The 22955-nt window shown below is 47.3% G+C and overlaps 1 protein-coding gene across 1 annotated transcript in view; it reads right to left on the minus strand.

The window, feature by feature from the left end:
* Positions 1-6799: 6799 nt before the first annotated feature.
* Positions 6800-22955, minus strand: part of skila (SKI-like proto-oncogene a) — a 20890-nt gene continuing 4734 nt past the window's right edge. The window contains exons 2-7 of the mRNA XM_068748466.1: positions 13040-13132; positions 12316-12404; positions 11040-11182; positions 8544-8911; positions 8081-8311; positions 6800-7174 (exon numbers count right to left, since the gene is read on the minus strand). Coding sequence (XP_068604567.1) covers positions 6926-7174; positions 8081-8311; positions 8544-8911; positions 11040-11182; positions 12316-12404; positions 13040-13132 — 1173 coding nt within the window. The 3' untranslated portion in view covers positions 6800-6925. The remainder of the gene's footprint in view (positions 7175-8080; positions 8312-8543; positions 8912-11039; positions 11183-12315; positions 12405-13039; positions 13133-22955) is intronic.

The following is a 22955-nucleotide window of genomic DNA, read 5'->3' on the forward strand; positions in this document are numbered from 1 at the left end:
TGAGACCAAGAGTGGTGATAGATGATAAATGAACATGGAGGCAACATATTGGGTATATAAAAAGTATAAAAAATAACATCAAAATCAGTAGCAACTTTGAATAAATCTAGAGGGAACAGTACAAAGATTATTTTCTCTGCGGCCGGGTAAATATGATTTAGGAGATGATTGTAAGTTTATTGTACTGAGAAGGGAACGAAAAGGAGATGTATTTCTGTCGTTGGGGTTCGTATTTGGTATGATGCCGACTTAAATTTACAAATATGTAACTCGAGTTTCAAACAAATGGTTGTTAAGAATAGTTTATTTACATATATTTTTCATTTTCATTTTTTCTTTTCTCATGTTTTGATGGACGGCTTAAGATGAGATTTAGGGTAGCCAAATATAAGCATTATGCTTCAGCCTGTACCTATTCAGTCATCACCACCATATGTTCATGAATATTTTTGTTGTGTGCGTGTTATTTAGAATGTTTACTCGTGATTATTGTGCTGTTGTCAAAGATCTGTGTTGTGTGTGATGATGTTAACTGAATAAATATACTACTACTATAGTTTTTACAGTAATCAAAACAGAAATTTATAGAGACCCAAGTGTGAACATCAAAAGAAGGCCGAATAGATTAACTGATAAATCATACGCAAATGCATTCTCTCTTTTTGAATACAAAATGAGTAAAGATTTCCAGCTTTGAAATTTGAGGCTCTTACTTTGCTTCACAACTTTAAGACTTCACTGATGTGTGAAAGGCATGCAGACATTTGTTTTAAGGATTATAGAATAAGGTTTAACGGAGAGCAAGTCGATCTATTAGAGATTGATGTCGATCGTTTTAGTCCAGATGTAGAGTATATTGATTTGCTGCAAAACATGATCAAATAGGGTTAATATGAACTGTTTGTTTTCAAACTAAGACAGGTGCTACATTCCGAACAGAGAAGAATTCAATGTTTCTTTCGTGTATAGATTTAGAGTGACCTTGACCCCACTGATAATAGGAGCCACGATTAAGCAAACGATAATAAAAACAATGTAACTGTCACTTCCTATTCAAAAATTAAAGGTTTATTGTCAACAGGCATTAGCTACCAGCTAGCTACCAGCTAGCTAGCCAGCTACCCGGGTGAACGAAAGGCAGAAAGAGGCAAATAAACTCACATCTGCTCTACTTCATCAAGGCTGGAGTGTTTAAACGCCACGAACACGTGTATCAAACACGGGAGTCGTCACGCCGACAAACTATAATTAAGATACTGTATTGCAAAACAGCTGGCGGAAGTGACGTCCAGGAACCAGAAACTGCGCTGCGAACCAATCAGCAGTTTGGGCTTTCAATATATCAAACAGCGCCATCTGCGGCGATGCGCAATAACTGCAATTTAAGTACTGTATTACCTTTACCAGATTATATCCCGTAAAGACGGATCAAATAAAATAAAATTAACAGGATTAATTAGGATTATAATTTCTGAATTACAATAGAATAAAATGTTATGTTAATTTTTAATATTGTAGATACAATAAATATACAGTACATGTACTGCATAATGCCCACGCCCATGCAGGACTACCTGCCTCTTGTTACCTGTGGACTGATCAAATAGACGCATAAGAAATGTAGAACAATACAACCGTAGCATCAGTCAAGAAGAAGGTAAGAAAACCAAAATAAAAATTTAACATTGAAACTTCTGTGTGGGATTTTAATAATTGTAACACCCACTCCAGGGTTCACAGTTTACTTGATGTCACATTATGAAAGTCTCCACCCTTTTCATCCTGCTCAGTTTGGGAGGGAAATGTCTGCTAAACTGGACCCTGGAGCTTCTCCAGAGCGCATCTCCAGAAGCTTCCTAAGCATTTTCAGTCGTTCTGTAGCTGTTGCTGACACAGCTTTAATGGGCTTGCAGCTGACCGGTTTGCTGGTTTGAATCCTGGGATGAGCCTGCAGCCCTCTGCAGTAGCAGCCATTGTAGCAGGTTTTGACCATTTCTGCATTGTTACTCAGAGGATGCAGCCCACCACTGTCAGAGCGGTTTGTCTGCCTTATTATGAGCACACATCTGTGGTGCCTGACTGCGCTCTACATCTTCCTGCTGTCTGACTTCCTTCCTGTTTTAGAGGATGTGCCTCCCAGCACCACTCACCAGTGCTTGACCTTCCCCACCTCGAAGGTCCCGACTCTGGGCTATGCAACGCTATACATGCTGTATGCAGCAACTAATCCTCCCCCTGCTAACAGTCAGAATGCCTGCATATCTGAACACTGCCTGACTCTGCCTCCTCAACAGGCTTCTGGTAGCAATCATTTTATGTGTAGTCTGTCCAGCTTCACAGTTAGCACAGGACCTGGCAGCAGCTCCTCCCGACAGCTTCTGTGAGTGGTGATTTAAATATAGCTTGGCTGCAGAGGAAAGAACACGGCTGCACCAGGCAAATCCACACAGAACAGAAGAAGTGGAATCAGGTGGTGAGACCTGAAAATCTCAGGGAGGAATCATTTGTATTTCCCCGAGTAACAGAGTTTTTTCACCAAGCAAATTTAAGATGAATGAATGAATGCTAATGACTTTTCATTTAGCACCACAAGCTTGGCAAGACTATACTTCATGCAACAATAAAACATTTTCCAATAACGGATCAGTTACGACCCCCACATTATTCTCAATGTGTGCACCTATCGTGAATAAATTTCCTATGCAAATTACAGAAGGTGATCTCCGATCAGTGAGTGGCTCCAGCCGAAGGGGGCGTGGAATACGCCGGCAAGTAAGTCTAGGAATGTTTCAGAGATGCCTTTCAGGGGGTTGAAGAAGTTTGGACCAGGGTTGTCATGAAAATAATCCCTTTATGTGTGAAGGGGTTGTCTGATTTTCGCTTTCAACTGAGTCTCATGTACTGGCTGGAGTTTATCTTCACCTCCTGCGAGGAGTCATCTCTAAGATGGAGTATTTGGTGGTTGCCCATACATGACACATTTCTGTGTTCTATGATATAATGAACTTGTTCTTATTTTGGATACTTTTACATGACTCTGACCAACTGTAGTGAGCGTTTCTGCTTTCTCTCCCAAAGTTCGGAATGTCGGCAGCCCCTATGGTTTTCAGTGAGCATGTGGAAAATGTCAATCTTAAAAAAATTTGCATCACAAGATGCTAAGAAAAGCAAAAGGTGACACTGGTTTTACACTACAGAACTTTACTTGAATTTTATCCAAGTTCATTGTCTATACAGGGAGTATTTACAAGATCGGAAAATCAGGAAAGGGCAAAAACGGAAAACCACTGAGGTATTAGCCAAAAGCATTTACAGGTATGTCATTTACTAATTAATAGCAATGATAAACAGAGATGCAGCATCTTCTGCTTAAAAAAACATATTTTTATATCACAACATGAGGTAGGAGAACAGTGTCTCAATTCATGCAAGAACAAAAGTCTCATCACACTGTAGTATTGGCAACATGGTATGCTTCAATGATCACACACAGACACTGCGTTTCATGTCTCAGAACATCCTTGAGGGGATAAAAGGTTCTGCAGAGCCAAACTATGAATATCTTTTCATCAGTATAAGATAAAATAAGATAGAAATGTATTCATCCCAAAGGAAATTCTTCTTATATGTAAATCAAAACACGATGCATCTCTTACTAAATCAATCACCAATTATTCTCCTTTGCTCACGCTGGCATAAAATAATTACTGGCACCAATCTCCAAAGCCTACCAGGCGCATCAGTCACCTTGGATTTATCACTTCTCTTTACCAAGCCTAGCCAAGAGGTGATTATTATGCAAATCCTGTTTTCAATTAAGCCATAGCTCTTCAGACCTCTCAAAAAAATTCTAGTTACACCGCAAACTGCAACACACCGTGCTACGAGGGATTCTTCTGCCCCTTTCAAGCCCATTTAGTCTAATCAGAATGGCGTACAATTAACCAATATCGCCCCCTTGTGTATGCAAATTACACAGAAAGTAAAATTACAGAGAACTGTGTCTGCTAATAAGAATATATATATATATATTTCTATTATTGTTGTCTTGAAGAGGTAATTACCACAAAATGAATACTGGCTACCTTTAGAATGGTGGTAATACTTCCAGAATATATGATCAGAATCACAAAGCAACTAGACATTCAGAACTAGATGAGCAGGCTCCTCTTTCCCTTTTCAATGATGCTGTGCTTTCGTCAGACATGGGAGGCCAACAAGCACACTCTTACACACACACACACACACACACACACACACCATTTCCAAATCAAATTAGGCTACAATTTATGTTGTTTATTATCCAACTTAATATTTAGCCAACTTCTAAATCAGCATTGATATCAAACTTGCACAATGTTCATGCATACGAGCCATCTCAATAGTTTTGTGGATTACGTGAGAGACCATATCTTTTTTTCTCTCCCCTTTCTTTTTCACAATGAACAGACTGATGTGGCCAAATGACACAAAACATAATGGGCAGTGAAACATGCAAAAAAAAAAATGCTTTTTTTTTAAGAAGGTTTTTTCCAAAATGAATTTTCTTCATCAAAAGTTTCAATCCTATAATCAAATGCATCAGATCAGAGTGGGGGAAAGTGTGTACGCATGTTTCCTATTTCTCCTTTGTCCTGCTTCTTGTTTCAGTCTCTCCCTCTCATCCACTCAACAAAGCCAAGGTCTGGCAACTGCAAAGATCAGTACTGTTAAAAAAAGACTGCAAAAAACCTCTGATGTCTTAGTTCTGGTCCAATTTATATAACCTTTTGAAGATTTCTCATATATGAACAGTAAATATATTAATGACTACTGTATTTACACGTGGATATAAATCTTTAGTTAACATGTTAAATATTTTTAACTTCATACTTTCAGTAAAGGTTTAAATGGAACAACAGTAGAGTGTACATTTGCTGCATTGGTTTGATTTTACTGGCTTGCACCTGCATCTGCTTTTATCTACAAACCACAACTGGCTTTAAGGGCTATTACTGTAAAGGGAAGCGGTTTAAGAAAGTCTGCATTGAATAGGAGGGCGCACAGTGGAATGTCTATCAATTTGCATTAATAGCAGAAGCATTAAAAACAAAAACCTCAACATTAGCTGAGGCTGATCCCATTTCTCTTCTTAGACAATTATTTACAGACACACTTATTTCCAGGGATCTCCTTAGTGGCAATAAAAATCACTTTTTCCCAGTAACTGACGCAATAAAAGTCCTCTCTTCCTCTGGCTGAACGTCTGCTCACTTTTTGGGGCATCTATAGAATGCAGCACACCCCCCAGCTGATCTGGTGCTGGAGGTGGATGGACGGGTGCGTGTGAGTGAGTGACGGGTCGTTGTGTGGGACAGGAAGTTGACAGATCCGGCACGGCCTTATAGTAGAGCGGCGCCCAGACAACAACAGCTGCCCCAATTCTGAGGGTACAAAACAAAAACAAAAAAAAGGCCTCCCTCTGTACCTCCGGTTTCTGGGCCACCCAGCCTGCTTTGGAGCAGAGTGGACCAGTCCCCCCGCCCCCCTCCCCGATTGAGCCCCTCTCTTCCTCTCCCTGCCTGGTGCTGTTTGTTCAGTCGGGCAGAATAAATTGGAGCAGGGGCCAGACTGGAGGCCCAACCCCCCCCCCCCCAGAACTAACTGCTTTCACCTACAACCCGCATTCTTTGACGACGTTCTGACAAAGAGGGAGGGGATTAAATCGTCTGCTAACAAATGAGGTCAAACGATACAAAAAAGAAGCCCACAAAACATGGACAGATTGGAGCTTTGATCGTCTGCTGGGAACGCTGAGGCCATTGTTCTGCCCGAATGCCTGGACTGCACTTACACGCTCAAGGGTGTGTGTGTGTGTGTGTGCATGCAAAGATGTCATATGTATTACGGTAACGGTACAGCAACTGCACGTGACACTCTGCCATTCTTCCTTCTTAGAGAACCTAAACCAGCCCCCCCCGTTACACAGTAGTGTACGCTAATCGTTCAGCACTGCTCTTCAGGCCGAGCCTGGACACGCAGGGCGGGGCAGGCGGGTGGGAGGAGACGCCAGGCAGCTGGCGGAGCAGCCGACTGTTTGGACGAGGAGAGTCCAGATATCCAGCAGAGTGAAGAGGGAAAAGCGGAGCAGCCGGGGTCCGAGCCAGACAGTTGCTGCCTCACTAACGCATCACACTCAAAAACACTCATTTCAAGTCCAGCGTCCATATTTTCAGAAGGTTTTCAGCCATCTGTCTTTTTTTTGTACAGTAAAGGTCTTACGCCTCACGCCTTACGTTTTTAACTTGACAGAACAGTTTTCTTTCTGTGTTGTACAAGCAGCCCCTCCCAAAAAACGTTTGAATGTCCATGCAGTTTCCTGCAGTAGCTGGTAGTCGAGTATTAGGGCTTTATTTACAGAAAGACTGAGAAGGGGCAGCGAGCGCCGGTTGCCCTGCCAGGTAGTCGCATGAAGTGACGTCTGTGAGTCTGAGCTGAAGTCTGAAACCTCCAAGTCAATAGCGCCACAATCCAGAGAGGGGAAGGAGGGTGACATCGGTAAAGGAGAAAACCAAATAGTGATAGGTTGAGTTGTGTGACCAAACTCCTGTCTGTGAAGCAGCTACTTTATTTAAAATTATAAATTACTTCAAAACATACATGCCCAAAAATCTTTAAATACTGTTTAAAGAAAGAAAAGAAGCAAGAGAAAATAATAATAAAAAAAAACATGTTGATGTTCTTTTTCTTTTTAAATGATATTAAATGACAAAAACAAAAGTATGTCAGTAAATAAACACTGAAATAAAAGGGAGGGGTGGGACGCACGACGGCCTGAGGGGAAGCGTCTCCTCCTTCCTGCTTCAGGCTGACGTGTGTGTGCCTATAGAGTCCGTCGGGGATTGGGGGAGAAATAGAGGGGAGGGCGGGAGGCGCCTGAAGGGGGCTACTTCTGGCCAGGCGCAGGGGCCTCTGAGAAAGAGGAAGGCGAAGAGTGGACATTAGGGGGTCCAGTCGAAGGAGTAGGCGGAGGAGAGGGGCTTCCTCCCACCGTGCCAGACCGGGCCATCTGCTGCTTGAGCTGGGCGATTGTGTGCTCCAGCTTCTCCCTCGCCTCCCGCTCCCGACGCAGCTCCTCCTGCAACTCCTGCCGGTCTGCCTCTGCCTGTTCCAGCCTCTGACGCAGCTCCGACAACTTGAGGGGGGGGGGGACAGATAGAGATGCATGAGGACAACGTATGTAGACCTACTACAAACTAAAACAGCATCCGGCATAAGTCACGTCAGCCATACTACGGGGCTCTTTACTGCAGCAGGGCATCACGACAAACAAGAAAACATTTGGGAAGATAAAACTTGTAAATGATATATATATATATATATATATTTACATATATATATATATATTTATATGATTTGCATAACGGGTTTCACGCCAATAATCGCCAGATCTTCAACGACACATCAAATGGCGATACTGCGGCACTGAGCCAACAAAACAGAAGCCATCCCCAGATTAAATGGAATCCTAAACAAAGAATTTGGCATCTGTACACTGTCACACCCCCAGCAACACGTTAACTCATCTTTAGCCCCCCCCCCACCTCCTCTGGTGTCAAAGTCAAAGTTTCTGTAGAAAACACTCGGCACCAACGTTAGAGGAAATACTTGGGTGACAGCTTTGTGATCTCAAAGCTCTTCATCACTAGATGGAAGACAAATTTCAAATAATACACGGAGTACTTTTATATTTACCGGCTCAATCGTACATCTGGAAAAAGATTCATATAGTGATGTTATCGCTCCCCCCCCCACTTCACCAAGTTGTCTGAATACCCTACTTTAAAATGCACATTTTGTCCATTATAATTAGAAAATAATTGTATTTAATTATTTGTGAATCCTTAGAAAATGCAAGAATTAACATGTGGAGCGCTTTAAAGTGCCGAGACGGATGCTTCCTTGATTTGCATTTCCCACTGGAGTCACGTCTTCGAGCTAAAAGAGGCATATGTTAACGACGCTGCCAATGCGCAACCTGAATGTGTCGCTGCTTCTGATGCCAAATCCATGCAGGGTGTGCATGGTTGCCCCTCCATACCTGTTCGGTGTAGTGAGCCTCCTGCTGGCGTCGTGCCCCCGGCTCACAGGCGCAGGCCTGCTGACGGAGCTGCTCCAGACGAGTCTCCAGCTCCAGCTGCTCCTGGCGGGCCTGGCTGAGCTGCCGCGCCTGCTCGCTGTGCACCGCTTCCAGTTCGCAGCGGAGCTCCCGCTGCTCGGCGCTGAGCTCCCGTAGCCTTGCCACCTCGCCCCCACGTAAAGCCTCCAGCTCCTGGAGACGAGTCGAGGAAAATAACAATGGCGTGATACTTCTCCGACCCTTGCGGAGGAAACGGTTTCAACATTTCATCTGGCTTGTTTTACAGGAGGCTTGCAGGATGCACAGGGGAGCCATCATCTTCACATCTTTGTCACGGACAATTATTAGATGCAAGGACAGCGATCTAGTTGGGGGGGGGGGGGGGGGGCATTTTGCGTATCGTCCTTTCCAACCACCAACTCACCATTTCCAGTTGCAGCTGCTTGTGCAGGGTGGAGTTGAGCTTCTCCTGCTGCCTGCTGTACATCTGCATGATCTCCACAACAATCCTGTCCTTGTCGTCCTCCAGCGCCCCCGCCCCCGCCACCGCCGCGGCGCTGCTGGGGGCAGAGCCCGTGCCGTTCGCTACTACTTCCGTTGACGGCGACAACAATGATGCAGTAGGAGGAGGGCTGTGGGCGGGGTTGTAGGCGGTTTTCTCGCAGCTCGGGCTGCTCGTCTCCATGGAAACTGCCTGGGTTTGGCATTCCCGCTCGGTGCACTGGGCAGCACCGGCACGTTGGGATTTGGCCTCCTCGGCGCCAACAGGGACGGAAGGTGATGCATGAAGATCTGAGGAGGGGAGGATGAAGGAAGGAGTTTGAAGTTGAAAGGCGACCGAGAGACAGGAAGCGCGAGCCGAGCTGCACACACCCGCCTACGTCTAGTAACACCCTCGCACAACCTCATAGGAGCTCACAGCTCTTTAGTGCGAGTACACGGCACACGAGCTCAGCACAGCATGGCAACAGCAGACACGCCGCGTGCGTTAGCCAGACAACATAAAGGAGGAATGAGCTGCGCTGCTCTGCGTGGGCTCCTGTTGAAACGCTGGCCGGCTCCGCCATTGTTGTCCTCAAGGTGAACACATCATGAGAAAGGGATCGGACACACACAAACGTTTGAAGGTCTAACCTCACAGAAAGAGAAGCTTTTGTAGGACTGAGAGGAAGAGGATGGTGGGTTGTTTATGTTTACAGATGCAAACATACACACATGCACTGTAAAGTACACACGGTAATGGAAACACAAAAATATCAGGGGCGGAGGAGAGACGGGGGGTGGGGGGGTTCAACAAAAAGAAAAAAGGAGTGGAAAGGGACAGCAGACTGCGAAGGATGCGGAGAGGAAGAGAGAGAGGGAAGAAAGAGACAATGATGGACGAATGGACGGATGAAAGTGTGGGAGCAGACAGACGACGGACTCAAAGAGGGACTTGCAGATAGCTGCCAGGAAGGAGAGGGAGGACGGAGGGGAAGTGAGACAGATTGGACGGACAAGAACCAAGGGAGCAGAATGCCTGGGAGGGAGACAGACAGCCTGGCAGTCAAATGTGGGGTAATAACGGCAGACAGCAATCCTTCCTCTGATTCATTTTCTCCATCACACACACACACACACAGCTTATTAACACAGGCCTAAAGTACACACATGAATGTGCACACAGTGTTGAGGAGGTCATTGCCATCTCCAACCCTCTTGTTCATCAATATGTGAAGGTCAATGCATGATCATGTACATCGCAGTGTGTGTGTGTGTGTGTGTGTGCTGGAGCGTGCTTTGTGGGAGGTTGTGTGCGTCTCCTCTTTAATGTCATTCATGATTTCTTCTGCTCATGGATATGCATGGAAAACACTCGTGCCTGCTCTGTGTGTCACATATCCATAGCCGGCAGCGGCTGCCATGTTTTTGTATCTAATTCAGCGCTCACAGTAAATTATTGACGATTCGTTGAATAATAATAATCTCTTATGGTTCAAATCTGGTTTCATTTAAAACCAAATCAAAGAGGAGTGCGAGTGCAACTGTTCATTCTGGGGTGAGAGTCTGACTAGGAAATGTTATTTTTTTAATTTTAATCATTATTTCAGTTTGGTATTTTTATTTCATTTTGATTACTAGTGTTGACAGAAAAGAATTGACCACATTATTGGTAAAACGTTTTAAAAAGCATTTACCGGACAGTTTAAAGTGCTATATCAATAATTAATAAGCAGCTTTATTTGTCATTATACAATTGTACAACAAAATTGCCCAGAGTACCCGGAGAAAACCCCTTCAGACACGGAGAGCACAAACTCAACACAGAAAGGCCATGTTGGGAATACTGAGGTTTGAACCCATGACCTTCTTGCTGTGAGGCAACAGTCCTAACCATGATAAGCCATTATAATATAGCTGTAATAAAACAACTATTAAGTCATTTAATGCAGCACGTGTAGAGCATCTGTCAACAATTATAAACTCATTTCTAAAGACTTTTTATTTTACAGTATTATTCTGCAGAATTCAACACAGTCTTTCGCTGCCTCTTTAAACACCAACTTCCACTGATGGTTGCCCAAAGGACGAATTGCAGCTGATAAAAAAGCATTTAGCGCTGTTTAGTAAAGGGTTAATCATATTAGTACACATCAATGAATTCAGAATAAGCATTCATTCTAGTTATGTGTTATCCGATTTTCAACCAGGTACTGGATGATCTAATAATGTATTTTTATTTTTTTTAACAAAAGACTGCTAACCAGCATTTAACGGGAAAACGGGTCTGGTTTATGTTTATCCAGTCATAATCGTGTCTGGGCTTTCTCAGCTCAGCGTAATCTAAAATGGCTCATCTAAAATATACTGTCTGTCTGTCTGTCTGTCTTCCCCGAGCATGCGCTGGCCTATATACGCATTAATGTGTGTCACTACTGACCCATGGGCGGCTCGTCATGGCCCGGCGCTCTGCTGCCGTAGTGCTGCTTGAGCAGCGCTCCGAACATCTCAGGGCTCATCTCCGCCTCCCGCTGCAGCGAGACGTTAGGTGCCACCATTTTGTCGTAGGTGTACAGGTAGTAACTAGGAGACAGATGGAGACACAAAGACGTGATGGATTTGTATTTGACTTTCTTCTTGTTAACTCTTTGAGTCTAAACCCAAACATTCACTGCCAACCCTGACATTGAAATTTCCCTCTCTTCAACGGCCAGTAACTCCAGAACGAAGAATGGTAGGAACACACTTTGTGTTTTCTGATGAAAGAAGAGACTTTAATCTTTCATTCGGCGTTTGCATAGTCTTAGTAAAGAATATTCTGTGGGGCTTGGAAAATCGGCAAAAATGCGCAAAAACTGGGGCACTCGGCACATAGCTGAACTGAAAATGGCTGGCACTCAATGAGTTAATCAGGCATTGGCTTTTCTTTTTGTATTATTCTAGCCTTCGTGGCATCAGTGTCACATTCTTCACATCGTGTTTGCGTTGAAGATCATAAATGTGCCTATAAAACATGGCTGAACCGGTTTATTTGGTGGCTGTCCTGAGCCCACATCTGTAGGCAGGAGCTGAAACCACAGCGTGGAAAACGGTCATTTCTTATCACGCGCTTACAGGACGTCAGTGTAGCAGGCCTTCGAGCTTATCGCACATGTCCAGGTAGCGGGTACGAGCGAGAGCGAGAGACGCTGCCTGGAGATGCACCGAAGTCACCGGAGCCAAAACTATCTGTCTATTCCTGTCTGCGTGGTGTAGAAGGAAGGAGGATAGAGAAAGAAAAATAGACGGCAGAGAGGAGAGGAGCTTTGAACCCTTCCCCCACCAGCAGCCCCCTCCAGACAGAGCTGGAGCTGTGAATGAGGTTAAGCATGACTTCTCTGTGGGACTCTGTCTAGACTGTAGAACGACCAACCGGGCCTTGCCTCCCTCTCCTCCGGATGGAAACCAAGCACTGCAGGCTCGCCTGACTGGGAATCTGAAGAGTCTTCACATGAAGCCCTAAAAACGCTAATGGATGTCGGAACGAATCGACGAGTAGGCCACGATGAGCTGCAACGATTAGACGACTTGGGTTCAGCATGACTTGATGAGCTGATCTTGTTAATATATACGAGTCATACCGAGTCATTCAAGTCATTTGTCAAACATACCGAGCTGATGGATGAAGGTTAGTGCCAGCCAGTCCTAAAACGGTCAAGGAAAATAAGGTGTAGTACCTGGGATGGACCAGGGTGGGGTGTTCTGGCTCCTCCTTGATATCAGAGAAAAGACCGTTGAACACCAGAGCAGGCGGAGACGTTTTAACCTGTGAACACACATGCATGCAAACAAAAACACACGCACACACATCAGCGTCACACATCAGCATCACACACATCAGCGTCACACACATCAGCGTCACACACCACAGTAACGTCGTCTGTAGGCTGAGTAGTTAGCATTGCAGAGGCTCATAAGGGCATCTTCCATCAACATTTAGTCTTTTTTTTGCATTTAATTTTGCACATGAATTATCACAATGACAGTACCATGCATGCCACTCCCCCACCCCCACCACAATCACACACACACACACACACACACACACATCTTGGAGCCATAATCTAATATATGCATGCATACATGTGGATGAGAGATCATCCATCAGGAATTAGCTGCGTGTGTGCGTGTGTGCGTGTTGCTGGAGGGGGAGGTGAAGAGCGAAGTCTTTCAGGAGCTGTGAGTGTATGTGCTCACAGGTCAGACAGGAGAAACGTGTTGCTATAGATGAATGAATAGGAGGTGTGTCTGTCAGTCAGGGTGGGGGTGATGACCCTGAAAGCTGACCTGTGTAATGAGGAGGGGGGAGGGGGGAAGAGACGAGGATGTTGAAGCAGTGGGGTGGGGAGTGGGGGGGGGGTGATGGAGAGACCGGTGGATGGATGGGACATGACGACTGACCTTTCTTGCTGGGTCGGCGTCGGCCATCTTGCTGCTGGGCTGGCAGAGATCTGCTGAGGATTTCCTCGCGTGGCTCTCCTCCTCCACTGCCTTCTAAAACAAACACGGACAAAGAAACGGTGAGTAATAAGACGGGGGGGGGTGGACTTCAAGGTTAAACACAGGAGAAAAAATACGGTGTGCATGGAGGACCTTTGTTAGAATATGCTGAACAATTCAAATGATGGGGGGGGGGGGGGTGAATAAATGACAGCTTGCAGCATGGTCACAGAGGAGAACGATCGGGGCAACTAGAACTCAAACAATTCAAGAACAGAGACAACTTGCAGCTGAGAAATGGAGAGTGTAGACAAATGGGATTAGAAGTAAGGCATGAGGGCGGCAAAGAAGAGCAGGAGAAAACCAAGGTTACGGGAAAATGGATTAGCCGAGAGCAGCGGGCCAACGGGCCCCCGCCGAGGAAAGAGGAGATATCCAACATGGCCGATATTCAACATGGCTGATATTCAACATGGCTACGGCACGCCTTGGTGTACATGCGGCGCAGTCGGAGCGAGGCTCAATGCGAGGACACGCTTTCCGTTGAATGTCCACGATTCATTGTGTCGCGCCGTCGCCCCTCATGTGTGTTCAGTAAACATTGCTGGCGCTGCCTGTAGTTTGTGCGTCTGTGCCGTGCAAAATAGTGTGTGTTTTTCTAAGCAAATCCAGGACAGGCTCATTAAGAGGCCATGAGCTGATGCGGATCTGCGGCAGACAGGGACCGACACCGCACAGTCCACGCACGCACGCACGCACGCACGCACACACACACACACACACACACACACACCGCACTGACAGGTTGCGCCGCCTCCAGAGGAACCAGACTTTCCAGCATGCTAGAAAGAAACCGATCCGTAAGCCCAGAGCGACAGACAGAGGTGGACAATGAAGGGAAGGAAAGGAAAAGAGCAGAGGAGGAGAAGAAACAGGATGAGAGGTTAGAGAGGGAATTCAGCGAGGAAGGGAGGAAGAGAGTTAGAGGTTGGAGAAAGCATCAATAATTGACTCACTAGCCTTTAAAAGGCATCTATAAATGTTCAGCCACAGAATGCACGCACACACACACACACACACACACACACACAGTCAGACATAATCAAACTGACATTTCATCAGCTGGACACATTGGCTTTGCTTCAACACGGTATTGGCTGAGAGACGCTGTCAATAGCAAAGATAAGAGCCACAGAACGGTGCCGTCGAATTACTGTGGCAGCGTAATGGCTGAAAGCCTAGCAACGGCGTTAGAGACCAGCTTCGTCTCAGATACCTGCACCTTGTGCTGTGGACAACTGCTAGGGACACACACAAGAAGACAATCAACTATTAATGAGTGCGTCCGGACATGAGGAAGAAAAAAAAAAAGACGGAGCAATTATTAATAATAAATGTGAATCGTTTTACAATCGGACGGAGGCGAGAGCCGTTTTCTCATTGAAATGCATGCTGGTCCCTGTTCCAACCATGAGACGCCGGCATGAAGAAGAACAAGCACTAGTCTAGTAGTTCAGAGCTGCGTGTGCGTGTGTGTGTGGGTGTGTGAATGTATGTGTGTGTGTTTGTGTGTGCGTGTGTGTGTGGGTGTGTGAATGTATGTGTGTGTGTTTGTGTGTGCGTGTGTGAACGTATGTGTGCTGTATGCTCCCTCATTTACAACCGCATGGATGAATGGGCATGTGCATGCAAATGCAATAAGCTGGAGCCATATGCGCTGCCAGGTGTGTGTGTGTGTGTGTGTGTGTGCAGGAGGGGCTCGTCCCTTTACGGGCGCCTGTGGTTGGTGGCGTTTCCTTCAGGAGCAGCACTGAAGCAGCTGTAGGAAGAAGACGGGAGGCAGCAAGAGGAAAAAGGGGATAAAGGGACAGGACAGCTAGAGACAGAGGGACGACGGGACAGGACAGCTAGAGACAGAGGGACGACGGGACAGGACAGCTAGAGACAGAGGGACGACGGGACAGGACAGCTAGAGACAGAGGGATGAATTGACAGGAGCAACAACAAAAATCACTGCAGTGATGTGGAGCTGCTGCGCTGGCTGGATTCCATCCAAATATAAGCATATCAGTGTCTGTGTGTGTGTGTGTGTGTGTGTGTGTGTGTGTGTGTGTGTGCGTGTGTGTGTGTGTGTGTGTGTGTGTGTGTGTGTGTGTGTGTGTGTGTGTGTGCGTGTTTGTGTAGGTGCGTGTGTGTGTGTGTGTGTGTTGATAGTCCTTGTGAATACATTTAGCTGATTTATAATCTGTCCCTTCACACGTGTGGGGATGTGCGTGTTGTTGAAGGAGATCATGAGTGCAAACCGACATTACCTCCAGGGGTCTTTTATTGCTTGACCCCCCCCCCCCCCCCAACACCCCCAACCCCCCCACCATCACCATAAGACAGCAAACACTCATTAACAGGTCAGTCTGTGTGTGTGTGTGTTGCGCACCACTGTGTTGGATCCCAGCGGTGTGTGAAGGACTTAAATGCATGTTGTCCGTCTGTGTGAGCGGTAATTCCTGCTTACCTTACATCTGACAGCTTAATGCCCAGCAGACACACACAGACACACACACACACACACACACACACACACACACTGGCTCATTATTCCTGAAGCCTTACACACTTTTCCTTAATGACTGTGTGCGGTACAAACGTTCGCACATTTCAACTGTTGTTTTCCAGTCGCTCTGCTGCCGGTCGTACCGTTCCACCCTCGCTTTTTTAACAAACGCCACGCCTTTTAGGGGGACAGAAACGGAGATAGTCATCACGACTCTCTCCGGATCAAACCCCCCCTCCTTTTTTTTTGTCCACCTACGTTGCACGTATTAATTGCTTTAGTAATTTATTGTAATTTATGTAAGTTATTTATTGTCATTTTGCATCAGTGGTGTAATTTATTTTAGATTAATTGTTAGTTTGTACTGGCGGTGTAAAATCATTTTCTTTTTGTTTTTCTAATGTTACGTTGCATCAATTGTGTAATTTAATATTGGTTTTATTTTTATTTGTATTGTTAATTGTGGATGATTTATGTACGAAGGACTTTCAACGGAAACAAGCCCGCAAGGGCTTTTTTGAAATGCTCCTCTTAGACAGGATGTTTGACGTTATTTGTACTGTAATACATGCTACTGTGTGACTGTACTTGTACTCTAACATTCTATCTAATAAATATATTCATCATCATCTACTTGGTGCTAGCCTACGAGAATGAATCACCCCTCTTATCTGGACGGCTTCCATGGCACAGGCCTCCCCCCCCCCCCCCCCCACCCCGCCCACCCACCCACCACCACTCAGGCTGAAGCTCGTTTTGTGACAAGGTGGATTTGCATTGTACACACTCGCCGAGATGAACTCTGCCCTCACCTCACCCCAACACGCCGAGCCGAGTGAACTTTCAACAATGACCCGTTTCCAAAGCCTCGGTTTGGGCCCGGCAACCATTAGCATGTGATGCTTCCACAGCAGAGACTGTTTACGATGCACAGCAAGCGACACGTGAACGAACTTCGGCCGCATTCGAGTGTGCTGTCCTCACCACTGTCTCTACGCCGTCCATCGCGGCTGTCCCCACCACTGTCTCTACGCTGTCCATCACGGCTGTCCTCACCACCGTCTCTACGCCGTCCATCGCGGCTGTCCTCACCACCGTCTCTACGCCGTCCATCGCGGCTGTCCTCACCACCGTCTCTACGCCGTCCATCGCGGCTGTCCTCACCACCGTCTCTACGCCGTCCATCGCGGCTGTCCTCACCACTGTCTCTACGCCGTCCATCGCGGCTGTCCTCACCACTGTCTCTACGCCGTCCATCGCGGCTGTCCTCACCACTGTCTCTACGCCGTCCATCGCGGCTGTCCTCACCACTGTCTCTACGCCGTCCATCGCGGCTGTCCCCACCACTGTCTCTACGCCGTCCATCGCGGCTGTCCTCACCACTGTCTCTACGCCGTCCATCACGGCTGTCCTCACCACTGTCTCTACGCCGTCCATCACAGCTGTCCTCACCACTGTCTCTACGCCGTCCATCACGGCTGTCCTCACCACTGTCTCTACGCCGTCCATCACAGCTGTCCTCACCACTGTCTCTACGCCGTCCATCACAGCTGTCCTCACCACTGTCTCTACGCCGTCCATCACGGCTGTCCTCACCACTGTCTTGTAGACCTGTCCCTTCGTCCTATCACAGAGCACACCTGATACTTTCCTCCACCCGTTCCAGCCTTCCTGCACACGATTCTTCACTTCCTGTCCACATTCTCTCCATCACTCTGCACTGTTGACCTGAGGTACCTGAAGTCCTCCACCTTCCTTATGTCTATTCCTTGTAGACATACTGCTCATCCCTACCTTACATAAACTAAAGTGATGCCTTTTCCATGGAGCAAATCAGTACTGAAAATGTGAATGAAAAGAACGAATGACAGAAAGAAGTGACTCCAAGCAAAGCAAATAATTCAATTACATGATGCTGAGAAGCCTAAAACAATTTGGATTACGCAAATAGAGGTTTTCAATAAGTTTAAATGGAGTCTTTGAATGTCTTGAACAAAATATTTGAGCATTTTTCTGCATCAAGCAAACTAAATATCTGCATTATTTATCGTATAATGACATTTTATGGACATAAGGATTAACAGTCATACATTTTAGTCGGAGAGAGAAGTTAATGAGCTACAATCAGCGTGGTCCGCTTTTCTTGACCTGCCACCATCAGAGAGAGCAGAGTATATGCTACTGAAAGGTTGACGGTGTAAAACGCTGCCCGGGATGTGATGCACACTCATAAAAGACCAATCTTATCAAGCCCAAAGGAAAGTCTTATCTAGGACGGCATTAAGGGCGTGTGAGCCTTTGTCCGACCTTCATCCAGAGGAGCAGGACGTGCGGATTGAAACGTGCGTGGCATTAAATTCTATAAAAAAAAAAATACAAATCTAAATCCCTTCTGTGGCCGAAAACAAAATCACAGTTGAAGCCCGGTTTTTCTGGTGAACACCACAACCTCTCCCAAAAGTGCAGAGAGAGTTCACACAAAACATCGCCGTTCCTCCTCCTCCTCCTCCCCAACTTGGAGCCATTCAAGAACCTGGCATTCAGAAGGCGGGAGGGGGCGGTGGGCGGCGGGCGGCAGAGACAGATGGACTAAAGCGTGTCATTCTCTCTTTTCTCAGGAGGAAGTAAACAGCCTTTATTTGGCTGCTTGTTTTTAATCTAACCCAGACAGCGAGGGAGGAAAGGAGGAAGCACACAAGTCCTCCCTGACATGGCCACACCCCGTCTCTGTTTCCAGACCACATCCTGTTCGACAACAGCCCCCGCCGTGTCAAACGTCCAGCGTCAGGTCCTGGCGTCTCCTGCCTGCGGCAGGAACACATTCACCTGATATCCGATATCACTTTTGCCCTGTAATGATTAATATTGTGTTGGAGCCAAAGATTAGAAATCGTGCTCGTCTTTGAAATCGAGGAACCAGCATGCCGGCGGTCACATGACAAACGGTGGTCTTTATACGTTGGTCTTAATCCAATAAGCTATTTACCCATTGACTGAAAGTCACACATTGTTTCAGCATCCGGATCGATAACAGCTCACAGGGGAAGCGGGCATTTAAAGGAACACACGCGCTTTAATTCAGCCTGTAGCTCACGTCGCCCGCCGTGAATGCATCTTCAGCCGTGTTTGCTCATAATGGAATAATGGTGATGTAAACAGATGGTATTTCATTGATCAGTTCTCTATGAATCTTTTCCCACTTCCTACTCAAAGCATTCGGATCGTCTCGCTTCGTTTGGCTCGAGCCTCGGACAACGAGACGAGAGGTGATCAAACTCAGCAGGGAGGGCACGAGGACGGGTCCGAGAGGTGAACAGTAAAAACAAGCAGGAAGAAACAAACGGAAGACAAACAGACTGTTTGCATCTCCTCCTCCCCCCGCACGCACGCACACACACACACACACACACACACACACACACACACCTGTTCCTCCCTCTTTCCAAACACTAAAAGCATGAACACAACCAGACATACACACAGATAAGCATCAGCCAGACCAGTCATGCCAGAGTCACAAAAGCGTGGGCGGGCGCACGCACGCACACACACACACACGCACACACACACACGCGCGCGCGCACAGATAAGGACAGGTTCATTCTCGAATTGCCTTGGCTTGAGGCCTGCGGCACATTTTTTTTGCATCACATGGGCCCAGCGTCTAGACAGTCAACACATGCAAGACAAGCACACACACCCACACACACACACACACACACAGCTTCTCTTCCCCACCAACACGTCGAGCTCCTTCCTCCACATCTACAACCACAGTCAGCCATTTTACGATCCACCTGCCGCAGCCCTGACAGCCAGAGGCGATGGCGCCCAGCGGGGGGTACCGGTCAACAGGAGACTGTGGCAGAAACGGAGAGATTGATAAAGGAGAAAGAGAACTCTCCCTCTAAAAAACGCAGCATCTGCCGTCCGCTCGCTGCAGCACTCGGCACCGATTACAGTTCAATCTGGAAAGCAGCGACGGTACTCCCTCTGATCATTCACGTAGTCTGGCCAAGTCCTCGCGATCAATTTTTCTATTCATCTCCCTTACCGCCTCCCTCCCCTCCCCTCTTCCTCCTCCATCTCTCATGTTTCACAGTCAAATCCCAGGCGGCTGTTTCCAGTCTATATGCACAGCACATGAGGAGGGTTGTAATAATGTTACCTCATGAATGGACAAATTGTCTGACTGGAACAGAAAGTAAGCGCCGCATCACACAGACAACGTCCATGAGACGGCACGAACGAGAAGCAGGCTGCACACCATCGTCTTCATCAAATCACGGCTGCATTCCAGGCCAGACCGGCTGCACACGGGCAGCTTACCGTCTGTAGCAAAGCGGACGAGCACGCGCAGTCCCATTAAACAACTGCTACACCAAACTGTTGTGCAGGAGGAAGAGGAGGAGGAAGCAGTTCACTGCACGCACGCACACACACCCCGACATAAGTAGACACACTTCAGTCTCCCAGGAGGACACGCTGACTGAGAATGAGGCCAGTGGGCTCTTGCCTGGTCTGTGGATGACTATTCATCATTTGAGCTTCATCTGAGCGTGTGTGTGTGTGTGTGTGTGTGTGTGTGTGTGTGTGCAGGGGGGATGGTAAGAAAGAGCCATCTCTAAAAATATAAACAAAAGTCTCAAGAGAGCTTTGCTGCGTGATGTCTCTGTTTGTAGGTGGGTTACTGGTTTAAGTCCACCATTAGGGAGAGGAACACACACACACACACACACACACGCACACAACACCGAAACACAAATCAGCCTCCTGCTTTTCTATACAAGGGAACTCGGCCCACTGTCCGAATGGATGAGACAACTCCGAGCGCTCGGAGACGGAGGGAGTGAGAGAGCGGCAGCAGAGAGCGCGAGCGTTGCTACGCAGACCGAAAGCCAAGAGAGACCGTCAGCGAGCCGGCGACGCACTGAGAGAACGGACAAAATGGAGACACTGCCCAACCCTGTCCTCGCAATAACAGAATCTAGAAACCCGTTTCAGTGAACGCTGGAACGACATCTTAAAGCAACCTCGACACTAAAACAGCAAATATTTGTTTGTGAAATGTGGGCATGAAGTGAAATGATAAGGCTCTCCTAAGAAGAAGAGCTGCAGAAGACTCTCACTGAATCGGGGTTTTCTCCCGGCCTTCGCATGCGGCCTTGCATCGATCGGCGGTTTGTTTACATCTTCTTCAGCACGAGCGGCTTCTCTGAAGTGAGGTGGACCCCGGCAGTAAATGTTAACGCTTTGTTGCTCTGCAGCGAGCCCAGCGGAGAGGAAGAGGATGGAGAGATGAAGGAAGGAAGGGTGGATAGAGACGCACCTCTACGAAAGGAACAAAAACGCCCCGCGGGGTGAAATCTATCGCCGGCACACGGGGAGTAAAACTAAAGCTAAATCTGAAGCAGGACTCGCGTCCTCCGGCTGTCGGCCTCATTCACATTACATGCAGGAGCTTGTTTGAAGTCTCTGCCTGGGCAGCTCATCTTCACTGCTCAGACCCCTTGGGCTAACCTGTTTCTGTTTCTGTTTCTCTCTCTCTCACACACACACGCCCACGCACACACACACACAACAGTGGAATCCACAGTCCACACTAATAAAATCTGAGGCCTGCAGCCGATGAAAGGGTGTTGAGGTTTGGTCAGTGTCATCATGGTTGAGTCAGAGCTCTAAGTGAACACACCTTGGTGCAGATCAAACAGAGCCCGGGACAGTGATGCATCAGCAGACGCTGGTGTGTGAGGAGCAGACCGGCGCCCCGGCGGAGCGCCGTGACTCACGCTGCAGGACGGGGTCGGCACCGTGTCCCGTGCGTCTGGCAGCATTCGACCCGTCGACTTCCTTTAATCATGGCCTGTGTCATCCGGATGGCATTCCCATGATACTGTGCGTGTGCGTGTGTGCGTGTGTGTGTGTGTCATCGCTCCAACGTGAGACGTCATCACATGGACCTGCTCAAAGTGCTGGATCACACTCCAGCTTCCTGCCAGGACAACGGCTTTGGTGAATTTAAATGTAAAAAAAAATGTACTTTCAGTTCTTTATGAAGTTTGCCTGTTTGGCGGAATAGAAAATAAGACAGCTTGGTTGCCAAAGCACCAGACAGGAAACACCTCTCTTGGCGGTAGGCTGGATTTCCTCCCTCTGCGTGAGTTAGGACGACGGTGCATATGTCCTCATCTGGGACGAGGATGCGTCTCAGCCGCTAAATTATGCTGGTGATGACAAAGAGCGTGTCTGGCATAGCAGAGCAGACTCGTCACAGGAACTGGTTAAAATGGAGCCAGATCACAAACCACAAAGCAAAGCTTGACTCTTCAAAGCATAAAGTCAAGCGCAATAAGACTCGGCGCAGCAGCAAGGCTGCTTTAATATGACCAACAGCGGAGGGCAGAAATAAGAGGAGAACCGGTGCCAGGCGCTTTGGACCCATTGCTTATAAGGAATACTCACAGATACCGCCAAAAGAACCTGGTGCCAGGCGCTTTGGACCCATTGCTTATAAGGAATACTCACAGATACCGCCAAAACCACGTAAACAATGGAAATACAAAAAGGGAGACGCGAAGGAGACGAGTACGGAAGGTGGTGAACACCAGACCTGAACGAGTGAAGCGCTCTCGCAGCGCTCGGCCATCTAGCGCCACCATCTGGAAGTTACTCGTGTCTCAAAGCGAAATATTGCTCGCAGGTTTGCTCGTGTCTCGGAACACTCGTATGTCGAGGTATTACCGTGCTTTGATTGTACTCTGAGGAGGGGCAGTGGATCCAAAGAAGGATGCAGTCTTCTTAATGAGCCATCTGGACCGCTGAGGGGTATGAGGCAAAGACGACCATGTTTGCATGTGTGTGTGTGTGTGTGTGTGTGTGTGCGTCCGTGTCTTCCCTAAGACACAACAGAGAGACATACGATTCCCTTGGGATGCACACAATAGCATTTGTCCAAGATGAGAAAGAGATGATGTCATTTATTTTAACACTTCACTAACACAGGCTGCTCCCCAGTTGTTAACTTTACAGCGTTGCCCCGAGCAACATCAGTCAGGCCCCTGGAGAGATAAGGATTTGCAGGGTGCAGCCGCTGCAAGCAGTGGAAGGGGAAGAGACAGGAGGAGGGCGTTTGAAGTTAGTGGAGCAAAAGCAAAGCCGCAAGCAGTCGCCTCATCAAGGTTGGCGTGTTTGCATCTCGGGACGGTTTGGTGCCCTTTTTTCTTCAATCCAACTTGTAGCTCGAGAGGCAAAACGTTCTCTCACCCTACCAGCAGTCGACTTGGGTGCCCGTGTGTGTGTCAAAACATGAAGGCAACGATTAAACAC

This window comes from Brachionichthys hirsutus, chromosome 15 (assembly GCF_040956055.1).
Source record: "Brachionichthys hirsutus isolate HB-005 chromosome 15, CSIRO-AGI_Bhir_v1, whole genome shotgun sequence".
NCBI lineage: Eukaryota > Metazoa > Chordata > Actinopteri > Lophiiformes > Brachionichthyidae > Brachionichthys > Brachionichthys hirsutus.